General features: G+C 49.4%; 1 protein-coding gene across 2 annotated transcripts in view; it reads right to left on the reverse strand.

Annotated features, from left to right (window-relative positions):
• Positions 1-16,658, reverse strand: part of ETS1 (ETS proto-oncogene 1, transcription factor) — a 75,978-nt gene that overhangs the window by 7,426 nt on the left and 51,894 nt on the right. For both annotated transcript variants that reach the window (XM_051638533.1, XM_051638534.1), the window contains 3 exons: positions 13,147-13,224; positions 12,110-12,358; positions 8,425-8,685 (listed from right to left, as the gene is read on the reverse strand). In XM_051638533.1, the coding sequence (XP_051494493.1) occupies positions 8,425-8,685; positions 12,110-12,358; positions 13,147-13,224 (588 nt within the window). The remainder of the gene's footprint in view (positions 1-8,424; positions 8,686-12,109; positions 12,359-13,146; positions 13,225-16,658) is intronic.

A 16,658-nucleotide genomic window follows, 5' to 3' on the forward strand; every position in this document is an offset into this window, starting at 1 on the left:
CTTGTTTCCAGGAGTAACAATGAAGGCTGTCAGAGCTGTGGCTGTGGGATAACCCACTGAGGGAAGAGGGGGCTGCTCCCCTTTTTCCTCAAGGTTTGAAATTACTAAAAAGCAGAGAAGCTGCTGGAGAGGAGGAAATGAGAGAGCTGGCTCCAGGACATGGGAATCGCTGTGCCCTGTCCAGCCCTCCCCAAATTGTTTCCCTTCTGTAATCCCTAAGGAACTGCTGCAGGGTTTTGCAGGCACCAGGTTCTCTGCTGAGCTCTGGAGATGGATATCACACAGGACCAAGCAGAGGGCAGACAGCATCTCTCTGCCTGGAAACGGGCAGATGCCAGTTGGCAGGGAAAGGCTCCAGGCTGTTGTCCTTGGCAGGAACTTGCCAAGACTCCAAGATTGAGCTCCCCAGCAGGGATGGAGTTGGGTTATCCACACCAAAACGAGGGAGGAATTTCAGATCATGCCTTCACCTCTCATCTGAAAGGGAAGTGCCAAAACTGTGGCCTGAAATGCCACCTCATCTCAAAGCTTAGACCTATTTATAGCAGCGAGCTTTAAATACAGAGAAACTATTGGGCAAAAAGGTTATTTCAGCCACCCAAGGTCCTCCACAGGGAACTGCAGGTCAGTTAATGTGGGGTCAGATTCTCTTGGCCCACCCAATTTTACACCAACTCCCCACATGCATATAGAGAGCATCCCAAATCAGGTTAGCAGAGAAACACTCCTACGAAACACGATTCATCCAGGTTCATCACCTCACCTTGATTTCCCTCCTGCCCAACCAAAGGACAAGTGTATTTTTTTTCTTCCTTCTTCGGAATAAGATGGATGGAAACTCATCACCTGAGCGCCAGGTTCTTGGATACATAACTGCCCTCTAAATACCCCAGAGCTCTCAAAATACCCCTGGGCCCTCAAAATAAATACCCCAAGGCCATCCTGGCTCTACAGGAGCCTTTCAAGTTCCAGTATCACTCATAGTTGGTGCTCCCAGCTCAGCTGCCAGCTGGCATGGAGAGGTGTCAGGAAACCCAGCAATGTCTCACCCTCTCCAGCAAGCCAGGTAGGACTTCTTCCACTGCACTGGGTATTTTGGGAATTTGAGGGCAGCAGTGTCATCCTTGGAACAGGGGTTCCCAAGGTCTGTTCCAAGCTGCCCGCAGGACGCGCGTAAAAACCCAAATCCGCTGGACGAGCAATTATGTCAGGAATGTGTTTGTTTACTGCAGACATGTCTCAGCTCCTAGAGACACACGCCCTGCCAGAGGGGAAGGCAGCAGAGGCCCTGCACAGCTCCAAAATGCCAGAAAGGCAGGAGATGCACGAGGTGGCAGGAACCAAACCCCAGCACATGCCCAAGCCTGTGTGCCTGAAAAGATCATGGAGGAAGAAGGTGAAATGAACAGGGAGCTGGAGGTCCAGGTGTCATCCAGTGGGCCAGTACAGCTGTAATTAATGCTGGGAGGGCCATCTCCATAAATTAGCTTCTTTTGCCTTCTCTACAGACCAGCAAGGAGCAGGAAGTTAATTTTTCCTGGCGTCTGAAAGGACTTCAAGGTGACCTGTGGCTCATGCAGAGATGCCTCCCCTCCACATCACGTCCCCAAAGCTCTCAGGGCAAGAACAAAGCTGCAGGGCTGGTCTCCTCACCCCAAACCTACCACCCTTGCAGGACCTGGGAGCAGTGCCCATTTTCCATCCCTTCTGCTCCAACCCTTCCACTTGTCTCTGGCCAGGGCTGGAAATCCCCACGGCAAAGCCTGGTCCACATGGCTTCATGGTGGAGGGAAGAACAGCCACAGTGACTGCCCCAAGGCTGGGTGCACCACACCACGCGACCTGTTGCCTTGGTTACCTCCAAAAAAAACCATCACTGGACTGTTCTTGCAGCCTTTTTTTTTTTTTTTTGGATGCAGCCCCAAGCGTGGGGTGCAGGGACACAGGCCACCTTTTATGGCACTGGTCCTGCTGCACATATCCAGGGGCTTCCCAGAGCAAATCCGGCCCTGGCTGGGGAACAGGGTCAGCCCCCACCTCCCAAAAGACAAGGCAAGGACTCAGGGTGGTGAGATGTCCTCCCTCCCCACTGTGACCTCCAGCACCCACAGAGGCTGCTAAGAATAGCACCCGCCAGAGGGGCTTGCCTGCCCGACAGGGCCACAATGGGGGCCCTGTCTGGCTTTGGTGGCACCAAACAGGGGGGGTCCTTCAGCAGGGAGTGTCACACCACAGGAATTTTCCCACGTCAGGGGGAAAATATGCCTCTGAAACCAGACCAGAGCCAGCTGCTACAGTGGGAACCATTGGCTGAGCAGTTCCTCCTTCAGCACTGGTCCTCCACCAGCACCTATGGATGTCCCTGGAGCACTGGGCTCAGTGTCATCCCCATGCCACCATCCCTTGGTCAGGACTGGAGGGTCTCTACCGCCTTCCTGGTGGCTCTGGAGGGGTTTGAAACCAAAATATGTACGTTGGCCACTTTTGCTGGAGCGGTGATGGTGGTACCACCCAGCTGGGGCAGACAGACCCAAAACACGTCATCCCCACTCTCTTTCGAGACGGTTTCACACCCCCACCCCTCTCAACGGCCTCTGTTTTGTTCTCCTTCTTTCAAACAACGAGAAAAGAAAGAAAAAAAACCCTACTTGAAAAAGTAAAAAAAAAAAAAAGCAAGCAGCACACCTATGCTTTTCACTCTGTGGTTTGTGGTTCCAACCAACAAAACAATTGAGCGTAGCAACATCTCCAAAACAGCCCCTGTCTCACTCCTGTGCCTGCCCTCCCCGAGCCCCCTTTGATGGCACCGTGGCACTGAAGGTCCCCAGTTTCCCTCAGCACCCTGGAGGATGGCAGAGTTCATCCCCACTGCTCCCACGTTAGACCAAGATCAGCCACCTCCTCCACAGCTCTTGCCTAGGTAGTCTCAGCACTGCAAAGTGGTGGCCTGGCATGGGTGAGAGGGCAATGGTGGAGCTGGGATGGAAGCATCTCCAAAGAGCAGGGGTAAAGAAAGCAGGGAAGGGCCCAGAAAGCACCTTCCTTGGGGAACTATGTGCTCTTGGCCATGCTTACAGACAGGAGAGCAGGTGGGTCACCCTTGGCTTTCCTGATGCGTCTCCTGTTTCTAAGAAGAACATGCTGGGAGGACTGGTCCCACTCCTAAGGCACCTAGCAAAGTGCAAGGGATTTGGTGAGCTTCACATCTCCCCCTGAAGGTGGTCCTGCAGGCCACGAGCTGCTGTGCAACGCTCCAGCTCGTTGCTCGAAGGAGGGACTGAGCCACAGTTGCTGCTCTGCTGTCAGCTCGGGGCTGCTGAGGAGCTGCAGCAGCTCTGGGGAGCAGGGAGCTGCTGTCACGGTTGGGCAGCGTCGCGAGGGGCTGGTTTCACTCTCATTTGCACATGTCTGGCAGGTGGAGCAGGAACCACTGAACCAGCCCAGGGCCCCACCCTTGGGCTCCCCACCTTGTGGAGGCCCCTGAGCCCACACAGTGGAGGCAGAAAGCTGGCAGGAGCCATGGGCTGGTGACACTTGAAGTCATCCCAGGAGGGCACGTAAATGGTAGGACCCAGAAGGAGAGAGCTGACAACATCCCCTGCATCACACACGGGCTGGAGGGGCTGCTGTGCTGCTGCTGATTGCTGCCTGCACCTCCACATTCCCCTCACCCACACGTGGCTGTGGGTGCCTGCACAGGCCCACTTCTCCAGAAGTGCAGGCAGACTGATCACAGAATTGTTCTGGCTGGAAAAGACCTTTAAGATCATCAAGTCCAACCATTAACCCAACTCTTCCAAGTCCAGGGCTAAACCACATTCCTAAGGACCATGGCTTTAAACACCTCCAGGGATGGTTATTCAACCACCTCCCTGGGCAGCCTGTCCTGGCATCTAACGTTTCTAGGAAAGCTATGGCATGGACTCTGGATGTCAAGGATAGCTGGATCACTGGATCATGGTGGGAGAGGGGCCAGGAAGGCAGGTGCTGAGGGACTTTTGGATGCTGATGATCACAGCACATCCAGGGAGCTTGTTGGTGGAAGCTTCAGGCCAGCAGCACAAGCAACAAGAAGGGGGGAAGCAGCACCCAAGCTCTGGTGAAAGAGACCCACTTTCTGTGGCACCCACTTGACTCTTGCAAAACTGCAGCTGTGTGCTTTCACTTCTGTGTCACAGATAAGCATCACCCAGAACCAGCAGCTTGTCAAGGGCTTCAGGCTCTGCACTGCAGGCAGCTCAGACAGGGCAGATGGGTTTAGCAGGCAAATTTTGGCCCGATTGCCACGGGCCCATGAATGCTGATAGCCAGGGTCAGAGCCAGGCAAAATCATTACGGAGACAGAAGTGCTCCTGGGTGCTGGGGTGAGATAGCATCTGCAAGAAGTCAGCCATTCCCTGCACCACTCACTGTCTTCTTGAAGGACAGTGTGATAATGAAGATAGCATCAATCTGTCGATAAGAGAGACACTCAGGGCACGTGTGACATTAGCTGGGGAGGGGGCATTAACTCTTTAGGTGCAGAGATTGTCTAGTAAGGCATCAGCAACTTCCTAACCAGGTCCCTGAGAAAGGACAGCACCACAAATGTAAAAACAGCCTCTGAGATTAGGGATCAAGGTTTGGTGTGCAAACACTTTGCCTTTCTTGTCCCTTTTTCCTCCTTTTGCCTCTCAAATGTGAGGGGACTTGCTCTGTTCTGTCAGTTCAGCTGTGGAGCAGCAGCTGAGCACACAGCAGCTCTGCTGGTGTAGCAATGCAGACAACACCTCACCACGGAAAGCCCCAGCCTGCACAGATGATGCTGAGGTCCTACGTGCCACAAGGCAAACAAACACCACGTCTGGGCTGTAAACTCATGCAGGTGCTTTGGGGCACTCAAGAAAAGCCAAAAACAATTCAGCCTTGAGAACCTGAGTGGTTCAGAGGGAGGGTCTGAACCTTGGCTGGACCTGCATCCCCAGGAGGGCAGCAGCACAAGTAGGTCAGAGCAATGGAAAAATAAATCTAGGGCAGAAAGGCCCAAGCCCAGTGTGGTCAGACCCACAGCACCTGCCACACACCCTCTGAGTTTATCCACAGCATGTTTGGCCTCATGAAGGATGCTGGTGGCCATGGCAGGATCCAGGGAGGGCACAGCCACAGACAGGGTGCAGGAGGCAAAGCTGAGCTCAATTCAGCCCAATTTGGCTCAGGGATGGAGGGACCTGTGCCTGTGTGCCTGCCTGCACTGAGCAGGAGCCAACACGGCTGCACCAGAGGGAGCTTCAACTGAGCTCAGCCAGGCCAAAGGGAGCTAGGACATCTGCCTGCATCCTGACACACTGCTTGCCTACATTTAATGGATGCATTCTGTCTCTGTTTCTTAGGTCATGCTAAAAAATAAAAATAAAAAGTCCATCTTAATGTTAGACTCAAGCTTGGCCAAGCTTTGAGAGAGCTGGCTCCAAAAGCAGAGGTGTCCGGAGCTGGCCCTCCCTGCAGCTCTGGAAACTGAAGTTCACCACCTCCTGAGCAGTTACATTTCTCCTTCAAAAAAAGATAAGAAAATTGCATCAACCTCTATCTGAGCAGCCATGGCAACTTGTTAAATTAGGTCAAGATGTGGGGGCAGATAAGGCAGCGTTAAAAAGCTGCTTGTGAGCTGGGTGAAGAACACATCAAACGCAAATAAGCTTCCGCCAAAATGCACCTTCTCACAAAGGCTGCGCTTCCTCGGGCAGATACCATCAGAGCTCTGCCACTGCCATAGAGCCCCGGGCCACCTCCCCTTGGTAACAAAACCTGAACAATATTGTCAAGTTCTTCAAGTCAACTCAGAGAGCCCAGGAGATGAAGGATGTGATCTCCCAGGCTTCAGCCTTGCAGCCCCAAGAGGTGCACAGCATGGCGTGGCTGTTGGGGGCTCCGCTGGCTGGTGACTGGGATCGGGCAAGTGCCTGGGGCATCATCTGAGTGGGAAAGGGAAAGGAGGGGTCCCAGTGCTTTGGGACCCTGGGCTGGTAATCCCCTGCTCTGCTCGTTTGGAGGCTCCACCTCCTCACCAGAGCTGCAAACAGCCCAGACTACAAGTTTTTCTGCTCTAGCTGATAGACAGCACTTCCTCCTCCAAGTGTCAAAGTCATCTAAAGCAAAGCAGAAAAAGAAGGACCCGGGCATCCTGCCTGAGAGTTCCCATGCCCCTTGCTCAGCTGGCCCAAGACTGAAGTCGAGAACTTAGTGGCCACCCTGGATTTTTTTCCTTTTTTTTGCAGAAATACACAAATACAAAGCAATTTTTAGAGGGCCCAGTTCTCCTACAGTTTCTAATGCAACATGTTCTCACTTGCTCTTGCTGCGACCTGCTTTCACAGCAACCTGGCTTCACTTTGCACCCATGCTGGGCTCCCTCTGCACAGAACATGTGAGAAGCTGACAGGTCAGTAGCCTTTAAAAAGGGAGAGAGGACATCATGGAGTCACATGCCTGCAATGTTCATCTCTCCAAAGATCTTTCCCAATGCTAAATGCAGGCTGTGGCAGTCTGAGTACTGAATTATTGCTCAGCAGCCTCCAGAGCAAGCAAGCACTCCAGCCCAAGGATTTCCAAGCGACTGCTGATTCTGGAAGCACTCTGATTTTCCTCTCCCTATTTAAAGCTTCTCAAGTGAAGCAATGCAAAAAAAAAAAAAAAAATCAGGCCCTCCCACTTATTGATCCCACCAAAATGCCTGGGCCAAAGGATTATCCTCCTGGCTCCAAACACGGTCTGAAATGAGGCAAGGGAAAATGTTACGCAGCGCACAAAGTTTGGAAGTGTGCTCTGGCACTGCACTAACTGAAGTCTCCCCTTCCTGACGGCATGAAGCCAGGGACACTCTTTAGGGTGCTGATATTCCTTGGCAAAACTCAGGGTTCAGCCGCCGACTTCAGCTCCGTGCTCGCAGAGGAGCTGGGAATGCTGCCTCTCTACGGGGGTGGCTCTTTTCCATGAGCAAACGTGGAGGGAAAACATCCAGCTTGGAAAAGAAAGCTCCTGCTTTGGCCAGTGCCTCCGTGCCTCAGTTTCCCCAACTGTTAAAAAGCAAGCAACGCTCCTGCTCAGGCACTGGGCACCCAAAACTCTTCCAGGGGCTGTAGCAAAATGCATTATCAGAAGAAAATAGGAAGAAAAATTCCAAGTCGTTCTCACTGGTTTCTTTTCTAAGGAACATCAACCTTCATGGCATGGCAGAGGATGGTGTCTGGGGGCACGGCCCCTCCTACTGCTCGTGTCTCTCCCCGCCACATCTCCCAGCCAAAAAGCCATTCAGGAATAGCAAAGCACACTTTTATTTTGCATAGACTCGGTCGAAACAAGCTCATTCAGCAGGCAGGGCTAAGCCTTCTTTCTAACTAAAGCTATAGCAACAAACCACTTCCTTTTTTTACACATAGCTCCTAAAATTATCTCTCCACCTCTCCTCCCCTCTGCTTCTTTCCCCCCCCTCACAAAAAACTAGATATCAGCTCTAAGCTGAGCAGTGCGTGGGAGGAGATTTCAGGGACAGTCGCACCTCAGGATCTGCTCTGAACCTTTTGATGATCTTTATCTGCACAAACTATTTCCACCACTTGGCTCCTCCAGGCCACAGCTGCTACCAGCTGGGGCAGGAGAGATCAGTATGTACGAGGGAAAGGGGAACTGGCAGGAGGCTACCCTGTGGATTTTACTTATAGTACAGGGAAAAGACACGGCACAGAAGGACTGGAAAGGATTATCTCAGTTTTAGCTGGAAGCTCCATCCCACCAGGTTTCTCTGCTGGAGAGCAGTCACATAAAAAGCTGGAGTTTCCATGGTCAATCACCTTCTCATGTCTCCCAGTGCAGGGGATGGAAAATGTTTGGATCTGCTTTGGCATCACCCCATCTCTGCCTTGCCCCAAGGTAAAGATCAAAACCAACTGCTTCCTCCATGCCAAAAGGGGAGGAGATCATTTCACATCACACACAGCAATGCTGGAAGTGCAGCTTCTTCTTTCTGAGGTGGGAAACCACAAGCGGCCAGTACGTTGCATAAGTCAGAGGGGGAAACAAGGGCTCTATACTACCTGTCAGCAATACAAAGCACACACCAGTTCCTACCAGATCCAAGCAGGAGGCATCCAGGCATAAATGAAAACACAAGGCATCAAATACCCTGCATTCAGCCAGGTCATACATCCTTCATGAGGACTGGAGCACCCAGACTTGAAGGACATGCAGCCCTGGGGGGCTGCGTGCTCTCCAGTGTGCCCACTGGTATGTGGCTGTCCCCAGGGACCCCCCAAAATCCCTCACTCACAGACTGTTAAACCAGCAACAGACTTTGGGCAACCCAGAGACCCTGGAGGCTCTGCCCTCCACTGATGGAGAGGCTCTACCAACCATGCCCAGCAGAGAGGTGGTTTCCTGAGGTGACTCTACCTGTGTAGCCAGCGAGGGCAGCAGCAGGGATGACAGGCTTGTCCTTGTTCATATCGGCCCGATCTCGAACATAGTCCTTGAAGGTGCCCTTGGGCTTGTGGTTGGGCAGGGCAGCAGGGTAGTCCTCTGAGTCGAAGCTGTCGTAGGAGGGGACGCGCTGCAGGCTCTGGAAGGAGGACTGGCTGCTCCAGGACTGTGTCAGGCGGTCGCAGCTGTCATAGCTCTCTATGCTCTCAAAGGAGTCCTGGCCACCCAGTTTACCTGGCAAGAAGGAAAGGCATGTGAGATGTGCCTGGCCACCACAGGGATGTTCTAGCTTGCCACAGCCATGAGAAGGCTGCTTTGCCTGCCTGCTGAGCAGGCAGAAGGCAACCTGGCAAATGATGCTGTCGCACCAGGTCTCATCTCCAAACAAACTCAAAAGTACAGCTTGAAACTGGGATGCTTTTCTTATATTCGTAATTCAGAGAAGAGCTGAGCCCCAGGGCAAGGCAGAGAGTCAGGGGAAAAACTCACTCTTTACCCAGGACTGGTGGCCTGAGGCTAAGTGGAAATTGTTCTCTGTTTCAAAAAGGCAATGGCAGAGAAATAATCCACTTTAAACAGATATTTAAGGCTCAGTCCAGGTGCCAGGACCTCTTGTTCTGGCTGCTGAAATATATGGGTGTCCAGTAAGTCCCACATTCTATCTGCCAGCCCTATATAAAGGCTGCTCAGTCATATTCAAGGGCACTGGACACCCAGCTTCTTTACTTTTGATGTTTCCTACAAAACTATACAGCAGCCTTTTATTGCCATATGTTACAACCAGCTTCAACCCCCAAATCCCCAAACAGCAGCAGATTTGATGGAGGAGGAGAGCAAAAGGCTGAGAGCTCAAACAGCTATTTTTCCAGTTCTGGTAAGGTGAGCACAGCTGGGTTGTATCAAAGCTACTCTCTGGGGTATTTTTAGTAAAGACTAGAACATGAGAGGCCAGATCCTCAGCAAATCTATGCTGACTTACACCCACTAGAGACAGAGTAAGTATACCCTCTGTACTTAAAACAGAGAGCTAAAAAAGGTTCCAAAGCACACACTGAAATTGCTCTCTCTGATCTCCCGTACGCTGCCGATTGCTCAACATCTTTACTGACAAACTGAGAGCGTAACAGGATCATTCAAGTTCACTAATTTCCCAAACCAGGCTAAAAACAGCTGCTGGGATTGTGCAAGAACTCCTGGAGAAATTTCCATTGGCAGAGCTACCCACAGCTTGGGCCCAGATAGGAAATCACAGGGGAGCAGGAACGTGGAGGGACGCTGGCACGCTCCCCCACATATTTGTTGTGTTGTAGTTTGAAGAGCACTTGCTGCAAAAAGACGCAACTACTGTGGGCTCTGCCCTGACTGCTGGCTCAGAACCATTTGAAGTTTGGACCTGATTCTTGATTCTGCTGGTGAGAGCCATCCTTCAAGCTCATTTTCTTTGCTTCTCCTCGTTTTTTTGAGAATGTCACAGAATATGCTTCAATCACTTCCTGAATCCTGCCAGGGGAAAATAACCCTGCTTTGTGTGTGTTTATTAATTGGCATAACCACTTCCCTGAGAACTCCTGCTGCACAAGCTCACTTAGAAGAGGAATTAAAATCTGCCAGATTAACAGACACCATGTTGGAGATGTGATTTGGGTAATTTCACTGAAAATTCACCTAAAGTCTTTGGAAAAATCAGGCCTTGCCCCTACTCAGGAGAAACCTGCTGAGGGTTTGGCAGCAACACTTTCCAACCAGACGTCCTAACTGATAAGGGAAAGTGCAACCAGCCCCATGGGACCACAAAATGAACTCCAAAAGCCAACACAAAGAAAGGTAAAAAGTGACTGTCTGAAAAACCTTCATCTTGAATTTCCCACTGCTGGAGTACTTGACTTTGAGACTGACTAACCTTTTCATAGAGTAGAAGGTAAAGCCTTACACGATACATATATATAAAAATTACATATATAAATATAGGTATAATTATAAATACAAATTAACTACTTCTGCTTTATCTTAAGCCTTCTTTATTCCACTCTGGGAGGATTTATGCCACCCAAAAGCCCTTCTACATGGCTGAACTGTAGCATTAGGGTGAGCATGGCTGTTGCATTTCTTCAATTGCAATCATTATGTTCAAGTGTTTGCTAACACCAGGGGCCCTGGGTCCCCAGTACTGAGCTAAAGGCTCTTTCTTCCCTCCCCTGCAGCCTTTTTAGGTTTGCCAGTGAGAACAGGCTCAAGGTACAATTGCAAAAGCATGCCTGAATCATTGCACTTCAATGAGAGTTATTATGAAATCACCTACACTGAAGAAGAGCTTGAGAGATGGGAAAGACACTGATGAAAGATAGTCAGAAAGAGAACCTCAAAAAGAGGAGCTTGCCTAAAATTGTAACACTGCTGCCCTTTTGGCTCTCCATACCATCCAAGTTACACACAGCCAGCAGCAGAAGTGGAGATGATATATAAATAATAACTTGGCTGTCATTAGCTGTCTCAGCTTGGAAAAAGAGTGAGACTTAAAATGAGCTCCTCTGAGCAAGGCATATGTGATGCAGACCTGCGGAGGGGCTCCAGCTTTCACAGGGAGCCAGCACATCTTCAGCTCTCGTGGCTGGATGAATGGGTTTAGATGTTCAACATCAAACCCAGCACACAGCTACGTGTCACTATAACGAATTTTAGGCATGGGGACACCTGGATTCTATTCAGGGCACAATTGCAGGCAGGTCAGATCTCTTCCCCCTGCCTCAGGTTCCCTACCTGGAATCAGAAGATAATGACACCCCTTTGTAAATGACTTTGAGGTCTATGAATTAAACTTTTGCTTTGAATATACACCATGAGCCAGATCCTCAGCTTTGCATTAAGCGATGTAACTACAAAGTAGTCGGGCATCTGGGCCCCATGTGTTCAGAATTTAATAATATTAATTGAAAAGGCATTTGGGCTCAGATCCTCCAAAGTGTTTAGGTGTTTAAAGCCCATCATCTCCAACAGGAATCACATATCTGTAACTCTTTGGAGATGCAGGGCTGGAGCACAAGGATTCAGGGGGTCATTCAGCTCTGTCTCTGACTCAGCCCATGACATTTGCTTCTCCTAACAAAGCCCAGGGCTTGGGTTCACCAGCGAGATTATCAGTTCAAACAAAGAGCCATCAAAATCAATGGAGATAATGGACAGGGACTTTCGATCATCAAGTGTAAAACCCTTCACAGCTTTGGACAGTAATTCCTGATGAGAACTTGTGAAGGATTTGAGGAGTTTTGCCTGGTGTCCTAGGAAAATGAGATTTATACAACCACACAGCAGCATGTGCTCCCTAATAACCTTAAAGCCTATTTCAGCTTCACTCAAGTTTGACATCAAAGTCCAGAGCCAGAAATGCTACATTTTTGCAGATGATGTAAAATCAGGCAGCAAAGCAGAGCAAAGAAAGCCCTTCTTCATATTTTCCTTGGAAGAGAAAGGCAGGGAGGCCTCAAAGCCATCAGGGAACCCAATCTGGGGGGTCAACCTAAGATATATGGCTTAACTACTGGCATTGCATGGTGCCCTGATGGCCTTGGTCCCCTCAAAGCACCATATCCTCCAAGGAGGTTATGTTGATATAGACAGAAAGCAAGAACCCAAGCAAATCCTGGGAGATACCCAACTCTACCTCGACTGGCACGGCCCATGCACATGTTGTCTGGCGTCACCACTTCCTGCTTGATGGTGAAGTAGTCTGTCTGCAGGGAATCCGTCTGGACCGGGTCCCGCAGGATGACCGAAGGATAGTCGTTCTCGTACTTGAGGGACAGAAGCTCTTCTGAGCTGATGGGATGGAGGGTCTGGTAGGACTCTGTGATGAAGCTGGGCTCGGAGAACTCGGAGGGAGGCACACACTGTGCATGCTCGATGCCGTAGCCTGCCAGCAGGATGGGAGTGTCAAAAAGCAACTCACAACCAAACAGTTCCAAGAAACCAGAGAGTGTTGCTCATCCCCCCTCCAGTTTCTCACAGGGAGATTTGGGGTCTACAGTGTAAGAGGAGACTGGATATAAAATACCTGACACAACTGGGCACAATTTTTGAGTAAGGTTTCTAAAAGCTACAGAGAGATGGTGTCTTATAATTGCAGCCATTTAAAAAAAATGAGACATCCTTAACCATTATCCACGTGCATTATGCCAGACTCCTCTCAAGCAAGCTGGTAGTGGGAAAAAGCTGGAAAATCCCAAAGAGCATAGTCTCAGCAAAGAAGATATAGGGCAAAGAAGTTTCTCTGATGATTGTAATAGATGAGTCACTTCCACAGTCACCTCTCCTCTCTGGCCAGAGCCTGGAATCCACGTTCAGGTGGGTTTGGGTTCATGCTTGCTGCTTCATGAAATACACCACAAATGCTTTTCCCTTATAGAACATCTCTAAACCCATAGCAATGGGAAGTGTGGGAGTCCAGACTGTTGACTCAACATTTTCCTTGCTAGATTCATACCTAGTAATCCAGAATTAAGCCTTCTTCCCCCATTCCCTCCCTTTTTAAATAGCTTTTTTTTTTAATTCCCAACATTCTGGGGTGTTGAGGTCACTTTTCGGGTCTGCTGAGACAGAGCAATAACTGCATGGTGCAGTCCTCAAGTGATAGAAACAAACCTCTAGTAAGTGGCACTTATGCCTGGAAGCACCAGAATGATACTGATAATTAAGACTTACTAATGAAGTAGTCTGAAGTGTAGCGGGATTCTGGGTATGTTGTATTCACTCCATTTGCTGGGTATGGTTTTATCTCTTCTGCAAAGATAAAAGGAAGGAAATGTCACGTGTCCACAGGCAAATTGTGCTTTGCAAGACTTGCTGCAACTCTGAGAGGTCTGAACTTCCTAAAATGCACCTCTCTGGGTTAAAGTCAGATGTTCAAAGGAGTAGGAAGGAGTGAGGAGCTGAAATCCCACTGAAACAAGTGCTTGATGCACTCGGTTCCTTTGGGAATCGTGCTACAGGCAGGAACAAATTTCAATGAAACAAAAGCAAACAGAACAGCAACAACATTCTCAGTCAAGGGCTCCAGGTGGTTCTGAAATACAAATTGCATAATTTCCTTGCTTGCCTTCATTTCTGTCATCTTTCATTCTCCTGAGGATTGCTTATTATACTTCCACATCTGAGCTCATGAAAAGCCCCTATACAAGGACAGCTGTTTTCTTGAAAAAAGACCCTATTTTTAGACCAGCAGTAGGTGTGTGTGCAAGTGAGTGGGTAATGCACACCAAGACCAGCTCCTAGAACCCCAAGTTAATGCTAATTCCCAGTCTATGCAGCTCCTTTTACCTTATACCTGATGCAGGCAGAGGATCCCATGCTCAGAAGAGCTTTGCCACAGTGTCCCTCACCCAACTCCTGATCTGTCTCCACAGTGTAGATATGGGCAGCATGCAAGATTGTAGCATTTCTATAGGCACAATTCATGAAGAATTCATGTATCACACCAGAGCACAGATTGCCCAATTTCTATTGCTTTTTCCAAGCACTTTGGTACTCCTGGGCTTGGTGCTGAAGTTGCTTTCCCATGTAACAGCCATATTGCTCCTGAGCAGTTTTTCCACGAACACCTTACTCCTTCCAGCACGGCATGTGGGCAGAGGTACCAGCATGGGAGCTCTTCTTTTCTTTACAGAGGGTAACCAAAACAAAAAACCACACAGACTACTCAGGGTTATGTTTATTTCTGCTGAGGCTAAAGAGAAGTGAACTGAAGATAACGCACGTTCGCTTGCAAGGAGCCTAATTTTGGCCCTCTCTCCTGGGGATTGCAGGGTGGAAAATATTCTCTAACAAAAGGAGGGTTTGTGCAAACACTGAGACCTAATGAGAAATGCTCTTTTCCTCTCCCCACGGTATGTGCCAAGCGGCAGGGTGGGCGACCACAGAGAAGGAGAGCAACCTTCAGCTATGCTTACAGTCAAGGGGAGGGCAGCTGCTGACTGCTGGTAACTGAGGAGGTTATTTTAGGAAGAAATTTGGAAAAATATGCCTGAAAATACCCAAATCCATGCAGGGAAAAGTCGCCCATCTGCTGCCATTTTTAAACCCTGAGCAGCCTGTGGTACATGAGTCACTCTCAGAAAGGGCTCACAAGGGAGAGATGTTAGCAGGAGGGACAGCAAGGTCACAGCCTGTCCCAGCGTGACCCGATGCTGGCGGTCACACCACTATAGGTGAAGCCAAACATTTTGGGCTTAACCACCACTCCCAGCATCAACACCCCCGAGTGATGATGGGGGGTGGCTGGGGAAGATGGAAGAGATGAGAACTGGCAAGTTGGAGCCTGACTCTATGGGGAAACCTTCAGGCTTCACATCTCCAGTTGCCAAGTGGAGACAACCATCTCTGCCTGTTGTGGAGTCTCTGGAAATATTTAAAACCCACCTGGATGAGTGTCTGCGTGACCTACTGTAGGTGATCCTACTCTAGCAGAGCGGTTGGAATAGATGATGTTCAGAGGTCCTTTCCACCTCTGACCATTCTGTGATTCTGTGTGATTCTGTGATTTCCTCTTGCACAGGGAGTGATGTGGCAGGGACAATCTTACTACTTTTGTACAGCACAGGCACAACAGAACTCAGATCTTGTAAAAGATTTGGAGACGTACAATGAGCAAGACAAGTCCCATGACTTAAAGGGAACAGAAATCAGTCCTTGGGGTGAGGCTGGTTATTTCTTGGAAAAAGCTCTGCTTAGTTACTCTCCAAATACTTCACAGATATTGCCCTTCTGTGAAATGTGTTGAGAACCCACCACCATAGCTAAGGCTCAGCTGGCTTATGCAAGAAGTGACAAGTCGCCATTCAAACTAAACACAGGACAGAGAATTCTTGGCTCCCAGGACTGCACCAACAGTGTTGAAACAAAGACCTCCAGCTTTATTGTTTTTCATCCTTTTGGAAGAAAAGCAGCAACAGGTACAAAGGTTTCCAGCTTCTTTGTACAAGCTCCTCTCTATCTCAGACCTTCCTCATCCTCACCATTGCAGCATCTGAACACCCTCACATGCCAGAAGGAAACATGATTCCTACTTCATTGGGAAACTACAGCAGCAAGTTCATCTCTTGTGCCTTGGGGAAGCTGCAGGAAGGAGCTGCAAACCCAGTGCATCACACGCCTCTCTAGTGGGTTCCAGCCCAAACATATGAGGAACGGGTTGAGGGAAGGTAGAGCTGCATTATAAATGATGGCTTGAAGCAAAGAGACATCAGACTGACCACAACCTTCTGCTTTGTTTGGTGAAGCTGTTTGCCGTTGATATAATCACTCAATAAAAATTATGCAGAACAAAATGGATACAAAGAGCAGAAAAACAGCCCATCACACACAGACCCTGGGAAGAGCAGTGTTTACCTTCAGCAAACCACGGGTAGCAGTAAAATTAGTAATCAGCAATTAACATCCATTTGTCAATGGTTTCCTGGAAGGTGTAACTTGGCTACCCCTCCCCTTCCTGCCACCAGCACAGGCCTGGTGACAAGCACCCAGGGTTGGTATGACAGTGCCAGAGATATTCCAGGAAAGCAAACAGCTCTGCACAAAAATGACCTAGAGAAAGAGCCCAGATTTGCTGCTGCTCGTGGTTTGGTTCAAAGTGTTAAGCTCTTCACCTGCTCTTCAGAAACCACAGTATCAGGGTATCACTCTGGTTGAAAAAGACCTTCAAGATCATTGAGTCCAACCACCCCAGGCTAAGTGGCACTTGGGCATCCAGACACTATGAAAATCAACACCCAAAATCAATGTGCGGGTCCCCAATAAATAAAAATTAATGCCCTTAAATTCTGGCATGCAGGGACTGGCAGAGATGGCTTCTCCTGGGGGGGGCACAGCCTCTCGTAACAAAATGCCATTATAGTTTTTGGGACATGAAACAAAGCAAAGCAGCTTCCAGTCACAACTGGGAAATTAGGGTGGGATTTTGGTGGTATTGTTGTACCCATTTTTACCGGAGGAAGTAGTAAAATTCACAACAGGAGCTGAATGAGCTGAGGAATAATGCTTTGGAAAATCCCACCACCGATTCCAGGCAGGCAGAGCGTCCCTGCCCGCAGTGGATTCCTGCCAAGCGGCCAGCACAAACACTCCTCCTCTTTCAAGCAGTACCAGGATTTGCACTGCCCACCACTGGCTGGGATGCCCATTGGAAATCCTGCTGGAAAGTTGGGCTTTGAAAGCTGCTT

Source organism: Apus apus, chromosome 22, assembly GCF_020740795.1.
Source record: "Apus apus isolate bApuApu2 chromosome 22, bApuApu2.pri.cur, whole genome shotgun sequence".
NCBI lineage: Eukaryota > Metazoa > Chordata > Aves > Apodiformes > Apodidae > Apus > Apus apus.